Raw genomic sequence first — 23,203 nt, forward strand, 5'->3', positions numbered from 1 at the left:
TCTAATTAAAATATCCCAGATATATGGCTGTCTTTTGTACATTTAAATGAAAACATAATTCAACCGAAAATAGAAAAATGCATTTAATATTTAGCTTGATGAGTACTGGTAATAATTTCTATATTGAAGCTACAAAAGCAAAACAAAGCAACCATACCAACAAAAACAAAAAACAACCCCCAACCCCCCCAAAAGCAAAACCAAAAACTAAGAACCAAAACCTTAAAATAATACCTATTTTGTTTTATCTCAGTTTGTAGGTTCAAGTTATTTATTTATTACTTATTCACTTTACATCCTGCTCCTTGCCCTCCTCCTGGTCACTGCCTTCCACAATCTTTCTCCCTTCCCCCCTCCCCTTCTCCTCTGAGCAGGTAGGAGCTGCCCTGGGTATCTCCCCCACCCTGGCACATCAAGTTTGGGAGGTTAGGCGCATCCTCTCCCACTGAGGCCAGATGAGGTAACCCAGCTAGTAGAACATATCCCACCCAGAGGCAACAGCTTTTGGGATAGCCCCTGTTCCAGTTGTTCAGGACCCACATGAAGACCAAACGTCACATCTGCTACATACGTGCAGGGAAGCCTAGGTCCAGCCTGTGTATGCTCTTTGGTTTGTGGTTCAGTCTCTGAGAGCCCCAAGGCTCCAGGTTAGTTGACTCTGTTGGTCATCCTGTGGAGTTCCTGTCTCCTTTGGGGCCCACAATCTTTCCCCCTATTCTTCCCCTAAGAGTCCCCAAACTCCATCCACTGTTTGGCTGTTGGTGTGTGTGTCTGTCTGTCTGAGTCAGCTGCAGGATGGAGCCTCTCAGAGGACAGTCATGCTAGACTCCCGTCTGCAAGCATAACTGAGTATCATTAATAGTGTCAGGGACTGGTGCTTGCCCATGGGATGGGTCTCAAGTTGGGCCTGTTATTGGTTGGCTATTTCCCCAGTCTCTGCTCTATCCTCCTCCCTGCATTTCTTGTAGACAGGATAAATTTTGGGTTGAACGTTTTGTAGGTGGGTTGGTGTCCCTATTGTCCCATTGGTGTTCCTGCCTGGCTACAGGAGATGCACTCTTCAGGTTCTATATCCCCAATGCTGTGGGTCACAGCTAAGGTCACCCCCTCCCCTTGATTCTTGGATGCCTCCTTTATCCCAGGTCTCTGTCACATTCTGGAGATGCCCCTGACCTCCCCAGCCCTGTCAGTTGCAGATTTCCATTCATTCTCTGGCCATCCTCCTGTCCCTCCCCATACCTTATCCCTGGCCCCCATTTCCTTCCCCATCCCCTCTTCCATCCAGTTCCCTCCCTCCATCTGCCACTTATGATTCTTTTATTCCCCCTTCTAAGAGAGATTCAGGCTTAGTTGCTTGGGCTTTCCTTCTTGTTTAGCTTCTTTGGGTCTGTGGAGTGTAGCATGGGTATCCCGTATTTTATGGCTAATACCCAATTATTGGTGAGTACATACCATTCATATCCTTTTGGTCTGGGTTACCTCACTCAGGATAACATTCTCAAGTTCCATCCATTTGCCTGCATAATCCATGATATCTTGTTTTTAAATGGCTGAATAGTATTCCATTGTATAGATACACTGTATTTTCTTTGCCCATTCTTCAGTTGAGGGACATCTAGGTTGTTTCCAGTTTCTGGCTCTTACAAATAAAGCTGCTGTGAACAAAGTTGGGCAAGTGTCTTTGTGGGATGGTGGAGTATCTATGGGATATATGCTTCAGGCATCGTAGCCAGTGTCTCTGTAGGAGATGCCTTTGCCTTGGGTTTTGTGACAAACTTGGCGTTCAAGTTTCTGCTTGGTGGTGCTCCAGAGCAGCTTCAGTTGCTCACCTGCAAGGCCCCATTCTCTCTCAGTACCCAAAAGGATGCCTTTTCAGACTTGTCATTTTTGCTTCCATCTTGGACAATCACTGGATGGTTTCTTAGTTGTACTTTCCACAAGCAGGCTTTGTTGTTTCTTGCTGGGTCTGTATCCGGTGGGTTGATTTAGTGTTAGGTACAGAGTAGAGTAGGTCTTCTGTTTCAAAAAGAATGGGTGGCTTCTGAAAAAAGAAAAATCCAGATGAGATGACATTTTCAGGAATTCATAAGTTGCTTTTTAGGGAAGAGGATTCTTTTTCCTGGGATATGGCTTTTAGGCCAGTGATGTGTAGAGGAAAAATCGCTGCTGGAGAAATGTTGAAGAAAATATACATCAGGACTCTGGTTTACAGGGCTCTGTGGTACCCAGGATGGCAAAGTGCTCCACTGTGCTCCAAGTACTCACTGCTATATTCACAGACACTGTAGGTCTCATCCTTTTCAGAGAAGTTTCCTTCCGCAGCAGGACATCATTATAGAAATCACACCAGTCAAGTGGAGAGAACAAGTCACTGTGAGATGCCCAGCTCCAAATGACACTGTGTACAATACTGTCGGTTGGCCTGCTTCTGCCCTGGGCTATCTAGACACCTTGCACCCTGGGCCGAACTAGAAGGAATGAAGCTTAACTGGGCCAGGTGGATTGGACAGGAACTCAGTCAGAGTGAGTGCAGGAGAAACAGCCTCTTCTGGAGATGGTTTCAATGAAACAGCTCTCTTTTATTGAGGGTAACAAGGGCTATATAAATCTGGGGGGTGGGGGTGGTAGGGATTTTCGGGGTGAGTGTACATCATCGGCTGACGCTGAGGTGCTAGGAATGCTTCATTTGCATGAAGAGGAATTCCATGTGCTTGCTGAACATCTCCTTATAGGGAGAGAGGAAGCTAAGCATGTAATTTGACCTCCAGAGTATATGACTACCTCGAGGGAAGTGAGGATCATAGGCTTACATGCCTTGGGACATACAGGCCCAGAGCAGGGAGCAAAACAGTCCTATTCCTGCTGGTCTCAAGAAGAGATTTTTGGGGTTTGGACATGTGTTGAGTTTATTCTTGCTCCGACTGGCTTCCCCAGTGGAATGGCCTTCTGGCCCCACACAGTACGGCTGCTCCTCAGGCTAAGGGAACATTGTGGAAGATGGGGAGGGAAGACTGCTGTGAGATTGTGCTTTATAACTGCAAAAGGGAAGCCACTCCCATGCAATTCAAAGGCACGGGTCTCTATACAAGAACTGATCGATCCCAACAGCGGTTGACTTTACAATGTAGATGGGGAACTAGCACGGAGCCTGACCCACAGATGAAGAACCAGAAGCAGTTAACAGCTGCTGGGCCTCCCTGTAGGTGAAAAGTACAAGCGGTTGACACCTGCTGGTAGAGGGAGAGGTAGCCTCCCCTGGATGAGTGCTGGTTCATTATCCATAACAAGTGGCCAGCCCTGGAAACATACAAGCTGGCAGCTCCAAGCACACTCAGAGCTTGTATTTTTCTGTTTATTCACGTATGTATATGTGACAGCAATGGTTAAAGAAGAGGCAGGTAAATTTGAGAGGGAGGGTAGGGGAGATGTATGGGAGGGCTAGAAGAGAGGAGAGGAAGGGAGGAAATGATGTAATTATATTTTAATTAAAATGAAAATCTTGTATACTTTGTCTCTGTTTACTATACCTTTATAATGGTTCCACTCTATCAGGTTTTACTCATCATCTCTAGTAGCAGAAAGCAGGAAGGCAAAACCTCGTCCTTCTCTTTCAGAGGGCGAGTCTGCTTTATGACTGCGGCAGGTCCTCTCTCTAAGAAGTTGAGCAAATGAAACATGCTCACATTTGCTAGGAGGGAGCAGGACAACAGGGAATATGCAGGATTGTTTTGGAAAGTTGAAATAATCAAGTTAAGAGTACCTTTTAGTAGCTAGTCACTTTGCATTTTTAGTGAGACTTTTCTGTTGTAGAAATTTTTATCCCGACCCAAGGTTTCTACCTCACCTTTGACCATTCAGTTCCCAGATAAAAGACACACAAGCAACCTTTATATTTACATTACGCCTTAACCAGCACAAGAACTGGGTAGATAGCTACCTTCTATGCTGTTAGAATCTACTTTCCTATGATCGATAGATATCCTGAGTTATTCCTTACTGTGTTTCACTGGGGCTGCTCTTAACTCCAGTGGCCAGCCCTTGCTTGGGTCTATGTTCTCTTGAACTCACTTAGTTGTAACTAAGTAGATAACGAAAGTCTAGGGTATAAATGACAACTGACATGTATAAATACATGTTTTATTAGATGATTTTATGTGCACAGTTGTTTGGCCTGGGTTTATGTTCTGTACCACATGTGTATCTAGTGACTGAAGAGGTCAGAAGGGGGCATTGGAGCCCCTGGAACTGGAGTGAAGGATGTTTGGGAGCCCTAATGCAGCCCTAATGTGGGTTGGGAACCAGTCCTGGGTCCTCTGCAGGAGGAGCAGCAAGTGTTAACAGCTGAGCCATCTCTGTCCAGCTCCTGAGTGAATGTTTTAATTCACTGAGGAAAATGTGATATTTATTCATAACAGGAAATAACATGGATTTTTAGATTAAATATATTTGATTACTTTGAAAGGGTGAATTAATTTTATCCGTTCCCCCATATATTAGAGCGTGAACTCAGTGCCTTTGTAGGTGCTGTCAGATGTTGTAACAGAGCTACGTCTTCAGGTTGTGTTCCTAATTTCATCTGTTCTAATGTAGGAAAGATTAGATCACGTCCTTGTTTTTGGGAGTATAGCTTTTAGAGAAAGGAAGTCACATCACATTCTTTAATCAGTTAAAGTTCTCGAGTTCATTTTTAGTTGCATCTGGATTTTGTTCCTAAGGCACCCGTCTGTTTGGACAAGTGAAGTCTCTTGTACCTAAAGCCTTGTTTCTCGAGGCCTCTGAACACTGATGTGTGCTTCCCTGGCATGGAGCAGCGATGAACATGCATCTCAGTGGTAGGATATGGAGTCCCTCAGGCGACTGTTCCCAAGTGGCATAGTTGGATCACATGACAGTTTCTGCACCTTCTTATGTGTATGGGGTTTTGCCTGCGAGTATCTCTGTGTGTTGTATGTGCAGAGCCTGTGGCCAGACTAGGATGTCAGATCCCCTGGAACTGGAGGTATGGAAGATTATGAGCCCCTATATGGGTGTTAGGAAAGGAACCCAGGTCTCCTGGAGGAGCAGTCAGTGCGCTTAACTCTGAGCCGTCTCTCCAGCCCTAGCTTCTTTTTTGTATAGGAGTTTAGAATTTTATCCAGTCAGGGCTGTCAGTCTTCTCATGAGGACATAACCACCACAATAAAAATAATAAAATAATTAAATGTATACCATAATAAAATAATACCATAATAAAATGTTAGCTGTTCCTTGAAAAAGCAATGTTTCAAGCTTCAAGTATTGTATGTGACTGAAAACCTGAGAAATAAGCTAGGCCATCCTTCAGTAGAGACTTCAGTAAATGAGCATAGCTCTTGATCTGACGAGTGCTCACACTAGCTTTAGTCTTTGGTAACATGATCTCACTGCGTAGCTCAGGTTGGCCTTGAACCCTGAGGTGATAGGCCTCACTGTGCCAGGCTTTACCCTGAGAAGATAGGCCTTACTGTGCTGGCTTTACCCTGAGGTGATAGGCCTCACTGTGCCTGGCTTTACCCTGAGGTGATAGGCCTCACTGTGCCTGGCTTTACCCTGAGGTGATAGGCCTTACTGTGCTGGCTTTACCCTGAGGTGATAGGCCTCACTGTACCAGGCTTTACCCTGAGGTGATAGGCCTCACTGTGCCAGGCTTTACTCTGAGGTGATAGGCCTCACTGTGCTTGGCTTTACCCTGAGGTGATAGGCCTCACTGTGCCAGGCTTTACCCTGAGATGATAGGCCTCACTGTGCCTGGCTTTACCCTGAGAAGATAGGCCTCACTGTGCCTGGCTTTACCCTGAGGTGATAGGCCTCACTGTGCCAGGCTTTACCCTGAGGTGATAGGCCTCACTGTGCCAGGCTTTACTCTGAAGTGATAGGCCTCACTGTGCCAGCCTTTACCCTGAGGTGATAGGCCTCACTGTGCCTGGCTTTACCCTGAGGTGATAGGCCTCACTGTACCAGGCTTTACCCTGAGGTGATAGGCCTCACCGTGCCAGGCTTTACTCTGAGGTGATAGGCCTCACTGTGCCTGGCTTTACCCTGAGGTGATAGGCCTCTCTGTGCCAGGCTTTACTCTGAGATGATAGGCCTCACTGTGCCTAGCTTTACCCTGAGGTGATAGGCCTCACTGTGCCAGGCTTTACTCTGAAGTGATAGGCCTCACTGTGCCAGGCTTTACCCTGAGAAGATAGGCCTCACTGTGCCTGGCTTTACCCTGAGGTGATAGGCCTCACTGTGCCTGGCTTTACCCTGAGGTGATAGGCCTCACTGTGCCTGGCTTTACCCTGAGGTGATAGGCCTCACTGTGCCAGGCTTTACTCTGAAGTGATAGGCCTCACTGTGCCAGCCTTTACCCTGAGGTGATAGGCCTCACTGTGCCAGGCTTTACCCTGAGGTGATAGGCCTCACTGTGCCAGGCTTTACTCTGATTGTTGCACTTCCCTTGTCCTTTAGTTTTGTTTTTGAGACTATTTTATGTGGCCCTAAACTGATCAGATTGTTGACAAGAGAGACCTTAAACTTCTGATGCTCCTGTCTCCACCTCCAGTGTGCTGGCCTATAAGCAGGCCTCCAAGCCTGGTTTCTGTATTGCTGGGGACTGAATACAGTTACACTAAGTAAGCAGTCTAACAACTGACATAAATCTACAGGCCCCTCCCCTTTTTTTCTACCTTTTTTGTTGTTGTTTTGAATGAATTTCTTCAAATATTGGCAGAAAAAAACCCTTAAAGAATATTAAAGTTCAATTTTTCTCCATGTTTTTCCTTCTTTAGGGGTAAGAATGATTTAGCTATCATTGGAACTAATGATGAGATAATCAGAGTATTAGCATGTTTTTACAAAATTGTGGAAAGTTCTCTACAGTGGACAAATGCTTTATTGAAACCAAAGAAATTGAATTTCCCCATAAACTGTGTTCTGTCGTAGATCAGTGATGAGGAGAAGACCCTTCGGGAACAGGATATCATGGCGTCCTCTCCAAGCCTAAGTGGGGTCAAGTGGGAGTCAGAGTCAGTTTATAAGGTATGTAAACCCTCATCACCACAGCTGCTTCCTGGTGTGAACACATCTGTGGTCACACTAAGTGTTGGGCTGTGCTTCACACTGATGGCCTCCTCTGATGGGGCTTCTGATCCGTCCTAGGCCACCCTGTTGAAGAAAAGCCTTCTGGGCATTGCTGAAGCTCCTGCGTACGCTTCGGGCCTCCCTGTAGCCACTGTGGCTCTAATAGTCTTTAATTGGTGCTTTTCCTGAAACTCCCTTGGCTGTTCGTGGGCCCTTATCCATGCCTTGGCTCATGGCTTTGTGTGGTCTCGTTGCATATGGGCTCTGACACCATAAGCCTACTTGCTTTCCCGTGGGCATGTTTGGCTTACACCACACATTTCCCACTGCTGGACCATCACAGCATCTGTTGCTTCTGCTTGGGCATTTTTGTTTGCACTGTGACCACCACAGTAAACTAGAGGCCTAGACTAGTACAGCAGAGGACGTGGGAGGCTCATTTAGCTTCCATGCTCCTTCCCTTTCCCAGGTTTACAGATTGGGCCTCTGAGGTTCAGAGGAGTTTATTTCAGTCACTAAATCATAAGCCGGTAGCAGACGAGAGTAGATACTAGACTTGGGCTGTGGCTTGCTTCCGAATGCTGGTCTGCTTCTGCCTGCACTGCACTGACCCTTCTTCCCCATGCCTCTGCTGTGCCTTGTGAACTACCTGTCGGACGCTGTAGCTCTCATGGCTCCCTGGGCAGCTGTTTGATGTTCCACAGGTATTTTGTCCTGTCCTGTCCTTAAATAAATTATGGACCCTTTGGGGATATGAACTATGCTGTAGTCATGGAATGCAGTACATTTGTCACAAGCTTTCTAGTTAAAAGGCCTGTGTGATCTTAGGCTGCCTCAGAGGTTACGAGCTCACATTGTCCTACCAGAGGATCCTGGTTTGATTCCCAGAAATCAATTGCCTGTAAGTCCAGCTCCAGGGCTCTAAGACCCTGAACAGAGTCCTAACATGTGCTCAGACCCCCACATAAACACACATAGACGTAATGTAAAAATAAAACAAAATAGAAAGCATTTAAATGGTCTGCATGAGGTGGCAGATACATGTGGGTTCCACAGCTGCCTGGGACCTTAAGGAAGTGTTCACCTTAAGTTTTTGCTTCATTTTAAAAATAATGAGAAAAATATTTTCCAGAAGGATGATTCTCACAGTCACGTATGATCATATTATATTTATGGTGGGATAATTCATAGTACTTAATCTTTGTTTCATTGTATAACAAATTCTTACATACTTACAGCCGACTTTAACAGCAAAACTGAGGGGTCATTCATTGTTTCCAGTTCTCAGTGCTGAGAGCAGCTCTTCATGTATGCTTCTCAGTGGAGGAGCAGAAACGCAGAGAAACAGATTTGGAATTAACTTTCATTACAAGTAATTTTGAACTCGATACTTTTTGAAAAATAAAAAGTAGGGCAACACTATTTGACACACAATTCTCAATCTGTTGGAGGTGAATATAGCATGTCTAAAGATTTTGAAGTAGAAGTTTAGAATTTTGGTGTTTATATTTTAGAAATATGTAGGTTACAACTAAAAAGAAAATGTTCTGTTTTGTCTCTTTATCACTGCTGCTGTCTTTTGGAACATTGCCTCTAAAACATTTATTTTTATGCTCTTAATTCTTTCTAATGCTTTGGTTGTAAGGAATAAATTTCTCTCTCTTTTTGGAGCTGCCAGGACTAACAGGTTTTGTTTGAAGATGTAGGGTCTTTAACAACAGGCACTGACTGACCTATTTCCCTGTTTTACTTGGATCCTAGGTCCCCTTTGCTGATGCTCTGGACCTGTTCAGAGGAAGGAAAGTCTACTTGGAAGATGGCTTTGCCTACGTGCCACTTAAGGACATCGTGGCTATTATCCTGAATGAGTTTAGAGCCACACTGTCTAAGGCTCTGGCAGTAAGTGCTTCCTCTTATTTCCCCATTTGACGTCATTATAAATCCCTGGTGATTTTGTTTTGTGCTCTTTTACGGAGTAAGTTAATATTTTCATAGTGACATTTTAGGTTGCCTCTGGAATTATGTTAATTGCGGAATTCCTTAGCCTTTTTATGTCTGAGTCGCCACACTTGGTTTTGTTTCAGCTTCTTCTAGTAGTACTAATGTTAACTGACTGATTATGGCAGTGGCTTCTCTGGGTTAGTCATCAAATCGTTTTTGCTTAGAGATGGGCTTTATATGGGCCCTTAAAGCATTGTGGCCTTTGGTGGAAATAACCCCTAGATTTCTGCTGTGAATTGCTGTTTTTTATCAGCAGAGGGCATTGTAGAAGCAAGTTTTGTTTTTCTTATTTGCAGTGTTGGGAGTTGAAACCTAGGGCCTTGTGCTTGCTAGGGAGTCATCTACGACCGAGCTGTGCCCTCAGTTCTAAGAGAAAGTGTTTCTATTTAAGTATTATAAATAGGCTGCTGCTGAGTGAACGGCCCAGTGTTACGTGACTTTCGGGGGAGCTGTGTTGAACAAATGAGCGTGGATTCAGTTTGTTGAAATCTTTACTCCAGAGTGATGACACTTGGCTTTTAATCTAGGTCAGTTTTTTTATTTATGTGTTTTTTTGTACTCAATGAAGAGGAGTACTTCAGAGTCAAAGTAATGTAATGAAAATTGTGTAAGCATGTGGTAAGCTTTTTTTTTGAGTTAAAATTGTGTTGGTTTTTTGGTATAAATTATTATTATCGACTCTGTGGTCATTGAATCATGCATCATTCAGTTATGTTAGCATTTGGTAGGGCTAAAATATTGACTGTTTTTGTTTAGGTGAGGCAGTTTATGGGAACACCATATCAATACTTAACTTTTTTTTTCATGAAAATTGTGTGTGTGTGTGTGTGTGTGTGATGTTAGTGATAGAATCTAGGGCCTTTGTGTGTGTGTTAACACACGGTCTGCTGCTGAGGCAAACCCTCAGCCATGATTAGGTATTTAGCTGCTGACATTCTTTCTTCATCTCTAATTCCATGATACATTAAAAAGCTTTTTTTTAGAGTTGATGCTCTTAAAATGTTTCTTTGTTTCTCTGTTCCAGAATGTCTTTATAGATAAGAATATCGAGGTCACTGCTGTGGACCTGTTTGCCTATTGGTTGGCTCTCTTCTGTGGTTCTTGTTTTTCAGTCCATTTCTCTGCTGATGCTTTGGCCAGCACTTCTTTGTGTGAAAGAGGTACATTCTTTCCAGGACATTACACACCAGTAAATGCCGTCCACTATATCCAGCAGTGGCTCTTACTCTCCAATGTCACCAAAACCATCACCATGTGTTTCTGGAAGCTTCTGGGATGTTGGTACCGATTTCGAGGCCATAGTGAGGTTCTTCCCTCACTCCTGTTTCTAATGGCAGAGAGCATCCTGATACTCCCGTTTCAGAGATTGTCAGACATACAGTTTTTTCACCAGTTGCAGGTTATAGAAACAAGTCTGCTATCTTAACCAATAACGGACTGTGTTAGTCTATGTCTTAGTTGGGGTTTTACTGCTGTGAACAGATACCATGACCAAGGCAACTCTTATAAGGACAACATTTTATTGGGGCTGGCTTATAGGTTCAGAGGTTCAGTCCATTATCATCAAGGCAGGAACATGACAGCATCCAGGCAGGCATGGTGCAGGAGCTGAGAGTTCTACATCTTCATCTGAAGGCTGCTAGCCAAATACTGACTTCCAGGCAGCTAGGATGAGGGTATTAAACACACACCCACAGTGACACACCTACTCCGACAAGGCCACACCTACTAATAGTGCCACTCCCTGGTCCTAGCATATACAAACCATCACAGTCCATAAACTCAAGAAGTTTAGTGGTTGTATGAGTGACGATAGTGTCTGCCGTAGTGTTCCAGATGTTTCAGTGCTTTGTCCTTGGTTTGGTTTTTCTCACAGTAACAGAAGTGGGTCAGACGCCATAGCCCTGTAACATGGCATTCACACAAGCTTCTTTTTCTTGTGCTTGAATTCTGTTCTCTGTCTTCATATTTGTTATGCTTGAAATGGCTTAAGGCACATGTATTACTTGCTGCTCTATCAAAGTATCATAAACTGGGGCCTTAGAAGAAGCATTCATTGTCTCCTTACTGTGGAGGGTAGAAATTTGGGATTTAGGTACAAGCAGGTATGTGCCCCTCTGAACTGTTGGAGAAGGGTCTTTGAGTCTCGCTCTGAGTTGTTGGTATTGTGACAATGTAACTGTAGTTACATGGAATTATCTATATGTGTTCCACATGTCTATTCTTTATAATTATACCAGTTATATTGGGTTAAGGCCTCCTGTTCTTGTGTGTTTGCCGTGGCCCCATTTCCAAATGTATTCACGTGAGGGAGTACAAGGTACAGCTTGGATACATCAGATTTTGGGGAGTATTATTCAAACTGTTTCGTATACCTAGGTAATTACCATGGCCAAAAGGAGTGCCTAGCCTAGGGCTGTGATTCTGTCACTTTGTTTGGTGATTCATGGGATCAAGAGACTCCACAGGCTCCCGAGTTGTAATCTCCTCACCAGAAGTGCCTGGTGGATTGTTAGGAGCGCATGGAGGAGAGGGTACTGCAGAGGCAAGCGGAGCAACCCCTTAGTGCCTCAGAGCTCATTCTGACAATGTGTTTACCAAGCTTGAAAGCACTCGAGTCTTTTCCTGTTCCTTTTATAAGTTTGCCTTGCAGACAACTTTTATGGGGAAGAAAGGAACTTTTTTTCTACACTCACACTCTGTTATTTACCGTCTCTCTGAGAGACAAACTTCTGAGGCAGACAGGGATTGTAATCCATCCTCATTACACAGATGAGAAAAATGTAGACAAGCACACGTTACAGCTGTTAACAGCCATGGCTGGGTCTCAGGATTTGTGTTCATAACTTTTAGGAATGGTGGATGATAACTGTGCTGTGTTGTAGGGATTGTACAACGAGGGGATTCAGATCTTTAAGATCTAGAAGCATATGAGTTGCAAAGCAGGTGAAATGTGTGGGATTGGAGCTGTGGTACAGCAGATGATTAGGGGTTAGGGGATGATGGGGGAAGGCTACTTCCTTGTCTCATCTAGCAGTCTGGGAAGCTGTGGCTTTTCCTCCTATAATGATTTATCTCGTAATAACTTTTTACTTGTTAAGCCATACATTGTTTTATATACCACAGATCTTGTACTTAGACAGAAGTTATTCTATTATAAAGCTTATATTTTAGTGGCAGAGAAATAATTATTAAACAGATACATACATACATACATACATACATACATACATACACAGAGAGAGAGAAAGAGACAGAGAGAGACAGAGAGACATACAGAAAAACAGACAGACAGAAAAGTGTGTTGTGTGTTACGGACCTTGAGGAGGGAGTGCTGGTCTTTTCTCTGTTGAAAGGCCAGTGTTGTAGATGCATGGTGAGCTAGAAGCTCATGAGTAAGACCGTGAGGGCTGGATGCAGACGTTTGAGTGAACCAGGCAGTGAGTTGTGGCTTTGTCTTACTGTAGGGTAAGCACTGGTACTTTTGGATAAGGGCTGATGTGGCCTGCTCACGTCTGATATAGGTTACTGTGGCTGCTGCTTGGAAAGTACTCTGGAGGGAGCAGGGCAAGTGAGAGCAGGAGGGCTGGACTGGAAATTTCTCTTTGATTCAGATGAGTTCATTAGTTTACATAGATTGATCCAACCTTGCCTTTCTGGGATGAAGCCAACTTGGTCATAATGTATAATTTTCTCAATGTGTTGCTGAATTCTACTTGCAAGTATTTTGTTATTCTCTTCCTGTGAAGAGGCACCATGAACAAGGCAACTCTTATAAAAGAAAGTATCTAATTTCCAGGTTGCTTACAGTTTTAGAGGCTTAATCCATTGTTGTCTTGGTGTGCAGCATGGCAGCAGGCATGGCAGGCAGGGTGATGGAGAAGTAGCTGAGAGCTACATCCTGATCCGTAGGCAGAAAAGGTGAGAGTGGTTCTGGTCTGCTCTCAAAGCCCACCCCCAGTGACACACTTCTTCCAACAAGGCTACACCCCCTACTCCTTCTAGCCCTAGCAAACAATGCCACTCCCTGGCATTCAGTATATGAGCCTATATGGGCCATTCTTACTCAAACCACCACACTGGTGATCTGTGTTCATCCAAGACATTGGTCTGTATTTTTTTTTTTTTTTTTTTTTTTAAATAGTGTCTTTACCTGGTTTTGGTATCAAGATAATACTGGTCTCATAGAATGAATTTGGTAGTGTTTTTTTAGCTTTCTATTTAATGGGACAAGCTAAGAAAAATTGTCCTGAGGTCTTCAGTAGGTACATCAAACATCATAAAGTAATACAAAGCATCTGCCACCACCACTTGTGACCTGCCAACAAGGGTAAGAGAATTCAGATTTACAGAGCCCCTGAGATCCCGAGAAAGGATTTAGAGTCTTAGTGTTCGAAAGAATTAGCCATCACAAAGAAGACTCAGACAGATGAGTAAGTTAAGGAAATCTACCCATGACCTTGACAAGATAGTCTCCAAACTGAACATACCAGTTAATAAATTGGAAGTGAAAGTTCAAATATGGAGGGGAAAATTAGCAAGGAGATTGAACCATTGAAGGAGCTATCTAAAAACCACAAGAGACATTATCTTTAGCAGACAAGACCATGCAGAAGAATGACAGAGCCGGGACAATAATACCAGCAGTCATATATGAGGAAAAAATTAAGGCCCATGAACAATATTTCCAAGAAGTCTGGGACACATTCAAGAGGCAGGACTCAAGCTCTGATGGTGCAGAGATAAACTGAAGAGAGTGCAGAGCCTGGTGAAATTGCAGGAGAAAACCTGAGAGGCTCACGGAAATGGACTTTCACACAGAAGACATTTCTAGACCTCCAGGTGGATGTGACCATAGAGGAAATCCTCCGTGATGTATTATAGCCAGGGTGTTAAAACTACAAAGAGACAATCCTGAAAGTAGGAGAAAAACACCAACTTACATATGAAGGCAGAAATATCAGAATTGCTCCGGTTTTCCATCTGCAGTCATAAAAGCCAAAATGAATGAGATTTCAGGCTCAAAAGTAGACAACCATGAACCAAAAAATGTTAAATACCGTAAAGCCGTCTTTCCAAATTGATGGAGAAAAGAAGAGATTTCAAAGCAAACACAAGTAGAAGCAATTCATGCCAACCATGGCAGCACTGCAAAGAGTCCTTATGGGAAACTTTATAGGGAGGAAGACAGCACAACCACAGATAAACACGCTCCATCTGGGGAAGAGAGAGCCGTGCAAACACAGCAACTCAGCAGACCCACAAAACTAATCCAGAGCAGGAACAGAAAGAAGGATCCACTGAGTAGTCACCTGTTTTAGTTAGCGCCTTGACTGCTGTGATAAAACTCCATGACTGAAAGCAGCCTGGGGAGAGGGTTCGTTTTCCTTACACTTCCACAGCACCGTCTGTCATTGAAAGGTCAGGATCGCCAGGCATGAACCAGGAGGAAGGAACTGAAGTCAAGGTCACGGAGGACTGCTGATTAGTGGCTTGCTTCTCGTGGCTCGGCCAGCCTGCTTTCTTATAGAAGAACCTGGTACCACTCATGCTCAGGGGAAGTGCCACTCAGAGTGAACTTGGCCCTCCCGTATCAAGCATTACTCAGGGAACTGCACCACAGACTTACAGGGCAATCTAGTGATACATTTTCTCAACTGAAGCTCCCTTCTCCAAAATGACTGGCTTGTATTAAGTTGTTATAGAACTAGTCTACACAATTCAGTTTCTTTAAAACATCCTTTAAAAGTCCTTTTCAAAATTCAAAGTTTCTCTAAAATGTCCAAAGTTTCTCTAAAGTTTCCAAAATGCTTTTTAGAATAGACAAAGTCTCTGTAAAGTTCCAAAGTTTCTATAAAATTTCAAAGTCTCTTAACTGTGGGATCCTGTTTTTTTAAAAGAGTTACTTTATTACTCCAAAAGGGAAGAACCAGGGCACAGTTAGTTACTTACATTCAAATCAAAGCTAAGCCAAAGTTGAACAGTGCAAAGCTCGGATTCATACCTCCGAGGCTCAACACTGGGGCTTCTCCAGCTTTGCCACCCACAGCACAGCTCTGAGCACGCAAAGGCTCTTCCAGCTCAACATTCCAAACTCCTTCCACAGTCCTCCCCAACCCCACTGAGGACCATCACAGCAAAACCCATCTCCTTGTACCAGTTCTTGATTTAGGGTCTCTGTCACTGTGATAAAACACCATGACCACAGCAACTTGGAGAGGAAAGGGTCTCCTCTTTTTGGCATATATTTTGCATGTATTTCCATATAACAGTCCATCATTGAAAGACACTACACTACGGGGCAGGGCCTCCAGGAAGGAACCTGTACACAGAAACTGAAGCGGAAACCCTGGGGAATGCTGCTGACTGGCATAGTATCATGGCTTGCTGAGCTGGCCTTCTTATAGCACCCAGGACCAACGGCCCAGGGCTGGCACTGCTCTAATCAAACTGGGGCCTCCCACATTGTTTGTCAGTCAAGAGGCTACAGGCCAGTCTGGTCAGGCCTTTTCGTAATCAAGATTCCCACTTCTAAAATGGCTCTAGTATGTGTCAGATAGACTCAAAACTAGCTGACACAATAAAACAAATGTATAGAAAGTAACAAACTTCTTCCTGTTATAACCTTAAATGTAAATGACCTCAACCCATCACTAAAAAGATACTAAGGGACTGGATGACAAACCAAGAACCAGGAAGGATATGCAAACACTTAATATTAAAGGATAGAGAAGAACCTGCTAAGCATCCAGAAGATGTAAATAAGATGGCATGTCTGTTCTTATAGAAGGCAAAGTAAACTCCAACCCAGACCTAAGTAGGAGAGATAAAAGGAACAATGCATATTAATAAAAGAAACAACCAGTTACGAACATTTATACACCAATGATTGGAATCCTTAATTTTATAAAATGAACATGAAAAGGTATAAAAGACTGTATAGGTCCTGACACATGCTGATGGGTACTTGAATACTCCACTCTCAAGTTTAGATTGGTCTTCCAAATTAAAAACAGAGAAATTTCAGAGCTAAAACGTATAATGGTTGAACTTGTCTTAATAGATGTATACAGAATATTCCACCCAACAAATGAGGAATGTATAATTTTCTCAGCAGCACATGGAACCTTGTCTAAAACTGATCTCATCAAATCTCAAGTCAAATTTCAAAAAAAAAAAAAACCCATTTTCCACGTCTTCTGTTACACCGTGTTGCAATACAACTAGTAATGAACATTAAGACAAACAACAGAAACCACAAAATACTTGGAGACTAAACAATACACCTTTGAATGAATACTGGGTCATCCAAGAAATGAGAGAGGAAATTAAAAATTCCCAGAGGCAGATGATAATGAAAATACATCCTATTAGAACCTCTGGATGCAGTCAATGCTGTCCTAAGAAGAAAGTTCATACTGATAAGTTCTCCTGTTAGGGATCTGAGAAACACCAAATAAATAACCTCATGATGTACCTCAAGGCCCCAGACACAAGCAGAGGACCCTAAGTATAGCAGATGGCAAGAAATAATGAAGATTAGAGGACAATTAAAGACATTTAGATTGAAAGAGAACCCCACCAAATCAGCCAAAGAAAGACAAACTCTTAGCTAATCTGACGAAAAGAAAAAAAAAAAGAGGGAGATACAAATTAATCAGAGATCAAAAGAGTGCCATCTTGACTTGCTACTGACTCGAATGAATTTCAGGACACCATTAGAAATTACTACAAAGGTTAATATTCTGAAAAAGCCAAATAACTCAGAGTAGAAGAATTTTCCAAAGCACATCATCTACTAAAAATGAGCCCTGATAATAAAAATAACTTAAATAGATCCATTCATTGTAAGCAGTGCAGTTGAAGCTGTTACCAAAGATCCCTCTCCCCCAAGAGAAGCCCAAGACAAGATGGATTCACTGCTGAGTTCTCTCACTTTCAAGGACATCCTCATACTGGATGTTCTAGATTATTATCTTCCGACTAAAGTGTATTCCCTACTGTGTAGTGGTAGCTATTATAAGATGGGAATTTAAAAACGGATGTGGAAACAACAGAAGGGGACGATAGTGCTTCCTTTCTCCAGTACAGGAGGGCCTCTTGCACATGCCTTCTCTGGAACTACTGGAAGCTGCTGCAGTTGTTGCTGGGAAGCAGATCTACAGTACAGATGTGAAACCGAATGATCTGGGGGAGAAAATGATTATATGTCGGGTGCGATTTTATGTTGAGTTTTTATGTTGGGTGAGATTTTATGTTGAGTTTTTATGTTGGGTGCAATTTTATGTTGAGTGCATTGTGATAAAATATGCTTTGGAATATGTATATACACATGTATTATGTAAATATGGTATATATCCTGTATATGTTAATATAGTCAATATTTTATTGACACTGTTGAACAATGAATAAAAAAAAATAGTGAAAATATTTCTAGGTTCCTGATCCATTAAGTTCATTCAATGAAGAAAAACCCCAAAAAATCAGTAACTATACGAAAGTGCTTTGAAAATTCCAAAGTGTGATGTGCATTAGATGTTCATTTAAAGGGGTAAAGTCTTGTGAAAAATAATATTTTAGGAGTTTTTCTTTTCTTTCTTTCTTTCTTTCTTTCTTTCTTTTTTTTTTTTTTTATTTTTTTAATTTTTCTCCTACAGTGTTTTGCACAGTTTGTATTTTGTCATGGAAACTGATAGGGGGAACTTGATTCATTATTTCTGGCTTTCTTTGGTTTCTAGTTGGCAGGAACTATTAGGGGTGTTCATAGGAAGAAAACAGTACACACTCTTGTATCTTATAATATGTGCAATAAGGCCATTTATGATCTCAATAGTTTACAAATGCCAACAGATCATTGTTTGTCTTAATTTTGTATGGTAGGGCTTAGCACATGTCTTCTTAAAAATGATGACCCTTTTATTAATTCTTTGAGAATTCTAGATATGCACGCAGCATATTTTGATCATGGTTTTTTCCTCTCCTTCATGTTTTCCTATATAGGAAGCTCTCTATAAAACTGCCAGCTTGGGTTCTTTATTTTGTTTATGGAGGTTTAATTCCAGAAAAGTTGAATTGTTTCTGTGGTGGTTAGAATAAAGATGACCTCCATAGGGCCATAGGAGGTGGCACTATTAAGAGGTGTGGCCTTGTTGGAGTACGTGTGGCCTTGTTGGAGTAAGGGTATGACTAGGGTGTGAGCTTTGAGGTCTCAGAAGCCCAAGCCAGTCTCCTGCAAACAAGTTTTAGAACTCTTACCTCCTTCTCTAATACCGTGTCTGCCTGCATGCTACCATCCTTTACCATGACAGTAATGGACTAAACTGTAAGCTAGACACCAATTAAGTGTTTTACTTAATAAGAATTGCTGTGGTCACAGTGTCTCTTCACAGCGATAGAAACCCTAACTAAGACAGCATCCAAACTCATGGAGTTAGTGGAGGATAGTGGTCTTTTACCAGTCTCACTAACATCTTGAGTTCAGACTTTTTAATAGTCTGTTGCCTTTCCTAGGTCCACCTGAACCTCTCCTTTATGCTCCTTTCTGGGATCACCCTCAGGCAATGTTTCCATGAACATTTTAAATACTCCAGTGGCTGGAGGGTAAAGATTATGCTGGAGTCATTTTCATTACTTATTATCAATGCTCGATGCCATGTCTTGTGAAGATCAGCTACCTAGCTCTGATGAATTTTGACCAGCTGAATATATGGGTTTGTGGGTTTTTTTTTTTTTTTGTTGCTGAAATGCAAATGTGTGAATGCACTTTATATGTCTACAAACTGCAGACAGAGCATGTGATAGCATTTGCCAAGCGTGGTGTATTCAGACATTTCTGAACTCTCCAGGACAGGTACTTCTGAGTTCAGAAATCCTACTTTTGTGTTCTTTTGAGTTTCCCTGTCTCCCTCATGTGTAGTAAAGGTTAGATAGTCCCGCATTTCTTTGTAAGTACTCTTCTTTCTCAGACTATTTATCATATCAAGAATCACAACCCCACCCTGAAAGCAGCAATGCAAACTGCTTAGAAAGTAGTGACTGGCTTCACATGGTCTTGTTTCTTTTAACTGAGTGTGTATACTCATGAGTATGTGAAACGCCAGTTTTATTCCTGTTGCCTAGTTGTGAGGAGAAAATGGCGGCAGATCCAGTTGCTAGGAAACAGCTGATGACTAAAATGGTGCTGTGAGGGGGTGCTTATACATCCAATTCTTTGATAGCTCTGCTCTCGGAGAACGAAAATTTACTCAGGCACTACAAAGAAAGGCGTATCGCCTGTTGGTTTTTCAATTGGAAAGGTTTTGCACAGGAGGAGCTAGTAATATGAAGTGTTGCAGGACTGATTAAGCTTTGAGGGTGTAATTTTTTTAACATTGACTGGACATTGAAACATTATGTACCTATATGGCTTTGAGTTTCAGTTTTTCTGATTCATCATTTTTGAGAGAAAGAACTGAAGAGGAGGAGATAGAAGCTAGCACATGAGGTACATTAGAACAAGCATCAAAGTGAAACACTGTATTATTTAAACCAATTTCATCTTATAGAAGTACGATTGGCCATGTAGTAGATTAAGTCACCGACATTTGTTTCATGGTTTTGGTTCCCAAATCTGTGCCAGAGAAAGAATACTGAAAACCAGTGTTTGGTTTTCTTTGATAACTTCTTGCTGTTTATTTTTCTCATAATGGTAATTTTATATTTTTGAACCCAGGGTCCTGTGCATACAAGGAAACACCCTGCTATTGGCTTTCCCCCTATCCCCTAGCAAAAAGATGTTTTTGTAGTATCAAGTGAGTAACTTCTCGTAAGCATGCACCATGTCAGGCAAAACCACTGCTGGGGAGACAGGTACGATCAGATTCCTAGACACAGCAGTGGGGGAGGGAGGTGGAGAGCTGCATGCTGTGGTCAGTGTAAAAAGAAGGGTGTACGAAGAAGTACAGAGACAGCAGACAGTGATGAACCAGGTCTGCAAACTGAATGCACAGAGGGCTTCAAAGATGTCAGCTTTGGCTTGAGTTTGGCAAGGCTCTTTCTGAGAGGCCTGTGGTGTCTTGACCTTGTCTCCTTTGGAGGGCGGGGGTGGAGGATAAACCTGCTGCTGTTTCCCCTTCTAAGCTCTTCTCCCGTGCCATCTCTGGGCTGGTTAGCCCCTAGTCCTCCTGTTCCATTCATCAGCTGAGCACTGTTTACGTCCAGGCTTCTAATTCTGTGTGTTTAGCTTCACTGCTTGTCCATTTAATAATTGCACGTATGCATGTAGGGAGTACAGAATCTATCTTCTGATTTACACACGCGGAAACTCTGTGTCTCAGAAATAAAACCCCTTGGAAGCTTTTCCCCTTATTTCAATAAGCTTGTAAGGCTAGATGGGCAGTTTTCAAAGTTGGAGTGGTTCAGAAAACATTCCCTCTAATGTGCCAATAGTTGGTAAATTCAAACTCAAAGTCAAAACAAAAAGAAAGTTATGAGCAGTTGCTACTGCTGGGGAGATGGATCTGAGGACACAGGACAGCTTGCCTTGCCTTCAGAGTCACAAGGTCAGAGTCTTTTGTTTTCTTCCTATATTTTATTTTTATTTGAGTGATAAACATTTTTGCACAAACAGGGTTTTGATTGTATGTGTGTTTGTGTACCTAGTGACTGAGGAGGCCAGAAGGTGTTGGGTCCCCTGGTAGTGAGGTGCCATGTGGGTTCTAGAAACTGAATCTCCATTTCCTACAAGGTCAGAACGTGTTCTTAACCACAGGAGCCATCTCTTCAGCCCCATGTCTATATTTTATAATGGGAACTTTTCTGTATTATGTAGAATTCCCTCATCTTCCCCTCTGCTCTTCCTCCAGCCACCCCAAGGTGACAGCTTCATTTTCTTTGCTTAATATTGTATTATTGGGGTGTGTGTGTGTGTGTGTGTGTGTGTGTGTGTGTGTGTGTTGAGCTATGATTTCAAGGCTGACCATTCTTCATTGGACAGTCAGTAAGAAGGCTTCTCCCTGGGAGAGGCTGATTCTCCATCTTATGGCAGTCATCTATTGTGTGTAGCTCTTTGTCTAAGGGTGGGACATTTCCCCTTTCATGTTAACATGTCCCTTGACATGGGCATTGTTTGTACAGCAGTTTCTAGAGGAGACTATTTCACAGCCACTTCCTGGTATTGTGCCTCCTACAGTCTTCCCGTCCCTTCTTCCATGACGTTTCTTGAGCCATAGAGGCAGGAGCTGTGATGTAGATGTTACGTTGGGCCTGGGCTTCCCACAACCTGTTGAACTCTACATTGTCCTTGTTTGCTGTAAACAGAGGCTTCTCTGATGAGGGCAGTAGCTACACTTATCCAGGAATGCAGCTCATGTGGGTCGGGAGCTAGGCCTGTGGGTCTGATTATTCCTGTTCTTAATGGTAGGACTGGGATCTATTCAGTCTCTCAGTGTTAATTATGGTGTTAGCTCTGTGTTTTCCAATATCTGTTTTCATCAGAATTAAGAAAACTGCTATTTCTAGTTTCCAAGTTTCCTGAGGGTGGCAGGGTTAATGGTTGTGTATGCATATTGAATTTTGTCTTTGGCATTTGTTTACTTATTGAGATGACTATGTGGTTAAACAGAATTTCAGTTTATTAATGTACTGATTAGACTGATTTAAAAATATTAAACCAATTTTGAATTCATGGCATAAATTTGCCCTGTCAAATTTGTTGCTAAATATCTTATTCATTTACCACAAAGGATATTGGCCTAGAGTTTTGTTGTACTGTAATATCTGCTTGATTGTGACACCCAGTTAGTGCCTGCCTCACTAAATGATTTGACAGTTTTCCTCTTTATTCATTTTAAATGACATTATAGTAAAAAAAAAATCATAAGTTTAATCATTTTGAGAATGAAATTATTTAAGTTGTCAACTTTTCTTTTTTTCTCTACAAAATAGATCTTAACCAATAGTGTATTATAAACTGGCTTTGTACTTTATAATTAAAATAAATATTTTTAATATTGACGTATTTTTGGGGGGAAACTAATTAAAATGTTTTATACTGATTTTAAGATTGTAAACCATCCTGCAGAAAATGTTGTATCAGAATATCTGAAGATAGATTTATATAGTTTGTAATGTTGATTATATGGTATGTGACATTTAGAACAGTCATTCAAAGATGTTTTCTTAAAATATCAGAGTATTTTCTTTCTGGCCTTTTCTTTTTCTCCTTCTCTCTCTGGGACAGGATCTTACTGTGTAGCACAGGCTGTCCTCACCTTGTTACCCTCTTGTGTTCTCACAGGCATGCATAACCCCACCCAATTTAGTAGTATTAAATGACTGTATTATCTATCATTGAGGTTTTATTTAAAGTGTTTTTTATGTGTATAAGTGTTTTTACTGCATGTATGAACATGCAGCATGTGCCAAAAGAGGCTAGTGTGTCCCCTGGAACTAGAATGACAAATGGTTGTGAGGTACTGTAGATGCTGGGAATCAAACCTGGGTCCCCCTAGCCACTAAGTCCTCTGTGCAGCCCCTACCATGTACGTTTTGATGACCTCTTTATCCATCTCAGTGGCATTGAAATTTATCATTTCTAGTTTTTTGCAGTCATGAAATGTTTTGTGCACTTCTTTTGTAAAGCTTGGTTTTTATTTTTGATCTGTTTGTGTAAGATTTTACAAATTATTTTGTCAGAAAGCCTGCTTTTTTTTTTTTTGTGTATGTGCATGTTCTGCATGCGCAGGTAAGCGTGCATGTGTGGAGTCCCTAGGCTGATGTTGGGTGTCTTCCTCAATGCCGCTCTACCTTGTTTTTGAGGTTTTTGAGACAGGGTCTCTCACTGAACCCAGTGTTCACCTACGTGGCTAGACTTGCCAGCAAGCCCCAGGATTCTTTTCTTTTTTTTGGTTTTGCTTTTTCTAGTGCTGGTATTACAGGTGCTCCAAACTCCAGTCCTCATGTTTGACTGGCCAAAGCTTACCGAGTCTCCCCAGCCCAAGTTTAAGTAGTTAAGTATACTTGATAGCTTATGGAACTGCCCTTTTAATGTGGTACATCAGCCTGTTCTTATGAGAATGTCTGGTTCTATTATGGGATTTTAGAGTTAAAGAAAGTCTTGGCTATTGTGTTAAGCTAAAGT

The 23,203-nt window shown here is 42.2% G+C and overlaps 1 protein-coding gene across 1 annotated transcript in view; it reads left to right on the plus strand.

Moving 5' to 3' along the window:
- Prim2 (DNA primase subunit 2) overlaps positions 1-23,203 on the plus strand; it is a 202,660-nt gene that overhangs the window by 34,782 nt on the left and 144,675 nt on the right. Inside the window, exons 6-7 of the mRNA XM_034522057.2 lie at positions 6,946-7,041; positions 8,845-8,982. Of these exons, the coding sequence (XP_034377948.1) occupies positions 6,946-7,041; positions 8,845-8,982 (234 nt within the window). The remainder of the gene's footprint in view (positions 1-6,945; positions 7,042-8,844; positions 8,983-23,203) is intronic.

The sequence above is a fragment of the Arvicanthis niloticus genome, chromosome 17 (genome assembly GCF_011762505.2).
Source record: "Arvicanthis niloticus isolate mArvNil1 chromosome 17, mArvNil1.pat.X, whole genome shotgun sequence".
NCBI classification, from domain to species: Eukaryota; Metazoa; Chordata; class Mammalia; order Rodentia; family Muridae; genus Arvicanthis; species Arvicanthis niloticus.